Genomic DNA, 4828 nt, shown 5'->3' on the forward strand with positions numbered 1-4828 from the left:
TGGCACAGGACTCTCCGCAGTGGCTTCCTGGGCGGCAGGCTTCATCCAAACGGGTCCGAATAATCTGATTGTGTTTAAGAAAATACTAGAAAGTCTCCAGCGTTTGTTTCGTTCAGCCTCTGGCTTGTGTCAGCAGCTGGCACATTTGTTATAATCCTGCAGTATACGGTGCATTTAAATCCCTTGTTCTACTGTCAGAAGAAGCTTTTGTTCCATTTCACGAAAATGTCTCTCAGCTGAATCTCATCTTCATCTCTTTAAATTTACATTTTCAAATCTATATTTCGTTCATGCCTGTAGGTTAAATACAATCTCTAAAATGCATTAAAACGAATAAAAAACGAATGGGAGACAACAGCCTGAAATAAAACAAGGTGTGTTTCCTCTGAGCAGACGTACCTGCCGCTCTCCTCGGCGTCCAGCTCGTCCCCGTTTTGTCTCTCTTCACATTCCGAACCCCATCAGTAAAATTCACATTCTCCGTCCTCAGACTCTGAGCCGCGGCACGGCGTCACCTTTATTATCGCTTGTTTCACGCTAGCGCATTAAATTACACTGTCACTGCGGGTTTTACCTGCAGGGTCACGCTGAAGCACGGCTGATATACCGGGGAGGGGGGGGAGATAAGACGCATGAACAAAAAATGAAAAATCAACAGAAAGAAATTCAACCCTCAGATGAAACGAGTCTGTCTTTTCTCTTTCTGTGTTTTTAAAATATGAATACTATATATGATATAACATATGAAGACTTTGTGGCTTCAGTCTCAGAGATGAAGCCATTTTAAAACCTCCAGGTATTGATAAGAGTGATATAAAATAAATATGAATGTTTATATTTTTACTTGAGATGAGATTGTCTATCTGCTGTCATAAAGAAGAAACAAACAACAAAAAAGCAAAATCCATCACCTGTCGCGTTGAACACTGGGTTCACCTGAACAGCTTCTGTTTACTTGCAGGCAAATCATTTTAATAGACTTCAAATCATCAGCTCCGTAGATGTGCTCATTGTGGCTATTTTCAGCCAAATTCCCGTTCAACATATGACTAATGCGCACATTACGCATAACGCTCTATGCGTAATTACGCACGAAAATGACAAAATATGAATATCACGGCTGGAGACCATTGTTGGCTCGCCGTTCCTCCAAACTTTTCCATAGTGCAAAGATGCTGGTGGCTGTTTTTTTTTAATGGCCACCAACTCTCCCTTTCTAGAGGAACACACCAGCAGAGGGAAACAGATGCATAAACATTTCAGGGCATCTTTCTTCCTCGGCAGCAACAGACTCCTCCTATTCCCCACGTCCAATTAGTTATTATGGTCCGGCCCTTTAAGACGCAGCAGCGGGTCAGCAAGTAGTGTAGTGTTTCTCTAATTGAACTTCGCCCAATCAACAATAACTCGTTAGCAGTCGCTTTCTTTTTCTTGCTGCTTGAGACAGCTTTTTTCCCCTTGCAGGGATTCACCCCCCTCCAGTCTGTTACTGCATAAAGATCTACATGGAGCTTGGCAGAGGAACTGCGACTCTCTGAGGGGAATACAGTCCGGCTGCCTTTACAACTACGCCCGAAGCATGGTTATTTTGGAGCAAAGCTCTCCGGCGAGCTAAGTTGCTGCATTCAGCTTTGAGCGTCAAAATATAGAGGGGGTCTACGAGAACGTCGAAACGCTTGTGGACGCTTTAAAACCGCCATTTGAATGATATAACCAACTTTTCTGGAAGCAGCGTTTCTTCGGGACTGCGATGACCTCCAGTAAAGACATGAAGGCAGGTTCTGTGTTACAGTCCGGCGGTGATGAGAGGAGACGGGCTCCCTTGGACCAGCTGCCGCCGCCAGCCAACTCCAACAAGCCTTTAACGCCGTTCAGCATTGAGGATATCCTTAACAAACCCTCCGTAAAGAAGTCGGTGGCCAGTATCTGTCCGCCGAGAGTGCTGGAGAAAGTGACGGGCTCCAACTCTGCGAGGAACGGGATCACCACTCCCTCGTCGCCGCTGTGCGCGCTGGAGGAGCTGGCCAGCAAAACGTTCAAGGGTCTAGAAGTCAGCGTTATCCAGGCAGCGGAAGGTAAAGACATGCTGTGTTTTTAATGCAAATTATTAAATCCAAGATGGATTAAACAACTTTGAAGCTGTTTTTGAAGGGAAGCAGGCTAGATAATCAGCAGACACAGCTGAGATTCGTGCTAGCTGGGCTTGTTTTGAGTCTAAATGTGGAAATGCTCAGACAGCTGTGAAAGAATGCGTAAAATATAAGAAAAGAGCAGGGAAGTGACACATTTACGCATTTAAATACGCATGCATGTGATGTAGGAAGCGTTAAAACTGGCTAATATATTGTCAATCAGCCATCATGGCCTCCTCCATGTAGAGCTGCTAGATAAAACATGACAGATCAACTTTAATGACACACTGAATATGTACATTTCTGTTTCACTGCAGAACAATGAGACCAACAAGTCCAATATTTGGAGAAATTATTGTTTTCAAATAATGTGAGGAGTTCTGGATTTTGGGATGAATTATTTCTCTTAATTTGTATTGGACATTATTTTTATAGCAATGTTGACAACTCTTTAAAAAGCTCCGCTCGGTGGTGATTCCGCAGACTTCATGGAATAAGTGAAATAAATGTGTTGTTTTTAGGGCACGTGAGCCGGACAGGCCTGTCAGCAGTGACTCTGTGGCTGCCCGAGTTTCCAGAGAAAGTGACCCTCGCGCTTGTTTCATTCCTCCTCTCTGTTTTCTTCTCCCACCCCTCCAAGGTCGCGAGCACGTGAACGCTTTCGGACAGAGGCAGACGTCGAAAAAGAGGAGAAAGTCGCGGACGGCCTTCACGAACCACCAGATCTACGAACTGGAGAAGAGGTTTCTGTACCAGAAGTACCTCTCACCTGCCGACCGCGACCAGATCGCGCAGCAGCTGGGGCTCTCCAACGCGCAGGTCATCACCTGGTTCCAGAACCGCAGGGCCAAACTCAAGCGCGACCTGGAGGAGATGAAAGCGGACGTGGAGTCGCTAAAGAAAATCACCCCACAGACGCTGCAGAAGCTCGTCAGCATGGAGAACATTGAGGAGCAGCAGGGCGGAGGCGGCGAGGCCAGGTCGCCCAGTATCTCCCCGACCTCCCAAGGACACCGGGCCTTCCCACAGTCCCCCTCCTCGTCCAGAGACCAAACCACGGATGAATTCTCGGAGGACGACGAGGAGATCGAGGTGGACGATTGACAGTCAGGAGAGCTGTGTGGTTTTCATAAGCAACGACGACATAAGAATATTAAAAGGGGGCATTTTTTTCTTCCCAAACTTTTGCACGGATATTGACAAAAAGGAGAATATATACATAAAAACATTTCAGGAAAGTTTTTTCTTCTCCTCCTTTTCCTTTTTTCCTCCATTTTAATTTATTAATCGGACTCGTAAAACCTTCCAAGTCTGTCGTTTAAAGTTTCAACACAATATTTGAGGAATATGTTCTGTTCTGGTACAGTGACACTGAACTTTGTGTTAGCGTTTTAATTTTGTTCGTTTTTAGAGGAGGGATGGAAAGTTGTGCAATTTTTTTGGTTTATCATTTATTCGCATTTTTTTCCGACTCTGCCAAATATTTAAATGAAGCCCTTTTCTGCTCTTTGTTTTTTTTTACATGCACAGCCGGCTCGACGTGTCCGTCCATCCCTCCTGAGCTCTAAATTAATTTTCTTTGTGTTCAGTGTGTGCAGGCATGCAGGCCTGTTCGCAGCGCAGCGCTGAGTTGTGTATATAAACCAAACATCCTATGCGATAATTTTATTGTAACATTCTATTTAATCAGCATCTATGTAAATAAAGGTTATATGATATTTCAAGAAGCTTTCGGTGAGATTGGATGTGTCATTGTGCATAAAAATTACAAAAAAAGATTTAATAATACTAAATTACAATTTGAGAATTTTGTGATCACAGCATAAAAATAAGATTTAAAGGGCCAGTTCCTACATTAAAGGTAAAAAAAGAAGAAAACTTAAAGGAATATTAAAGGAAAACTTGAATGTGTAAGCTCCACCTATAGGAATGCTAAAAGAGAATATAATAGGACTAATATGTGGATTTATCCAGAGAGATTCAGGATATACATAAATATTCACCTAAATCTGCCCTGCTTGGTAAAAAAAAATCCCCCTTTGAATAACTGACCCCTGCTTTCAGCCTTTAAGTGCCATGACTTCAATTAGCAGCCGTCCGCGGCCTTTCTTCCCATTCTTCCTGCGGGCTTTGAATGCGTCTTGTCACAAGAAGGTCCCGGTCCGGCCGCGGTGTGAAGAAAAGCTGCTCTCCACCCCTGCGCCATATGTTTTCTTCCTCCTTCCATGAATCGTCTTTAACACAACTGGTCGACATGATTGATTAGGTTAACCCGCCTTTGCCTTACATTAAACAGCTTCCACCGAGCTGTGGGCCATAATGCCGCATCTGCCACTCTGGACTCGGTGACTCGGTTTGTTTGGAAAGAAGAAGAGAAATGAATGAATAACAAATGTGTTGGTGTGAAGCTCCTGATGAATACAGGGAGGATGGGAGGAGGTGGAAACGCGACGTGCTGCTGCTGCTGCTGCTGCTGCTGCTGCTGCTGCTGACCATTTGTAACAGTGTTGCACCGGGATCAAGAGGTGTGTGTGTGTGTGTGTGTGTGTGTGTGTGTGTGTGTGTGTGTGTGTGTGTGTGTGTGTGTCATCATGAACCGTGTGGAGAGATTTATTCTCATTTTATTGCACAAATTAATTCAATATAATTTTTTCACTGAGACCATTTTCTTCTTCATTAACAGCCATAAACAAACA

At 44.2% G+C, this 4828-nt stretch overlaps 1 protein-coding gene across 1 annotated transcript; it reads left to right on the forward strand.

The window, feature by feature from the left end:
• The first annotated feature begins 1750 nt into the window (after positions 1–1750).
• On the forward strand, positions 1751–3236 carry lbx2 (ladybird homeobox 2). The gene is made up of 2 exons (XM_073487684.1): positions 1751–2075; positions 2773–3236. The coding sequence occupies exons 1-2, from the start codon at positions 1751–1753 to the stop codon at positions 3234–3236; spliced, it is 789 nt and encodes a 262-aa protein (XP_073343785.1).
• The last annotated feature ends 1592 nt before the right edge of the window (positions 3237–4828 follow it).

Source organism: Pagrus major, chromosome 18 (genome assembly GCF_040436345.1).
Source record: "Pagrus major chromosome 18, Pma_NU_1.0".
NCBI classification, from domain to species: Eukaryota; Metazoa; Chordata; class Actinopteri; order Spariformes; family Sparidae; genus Pagrus; species Pagrus major.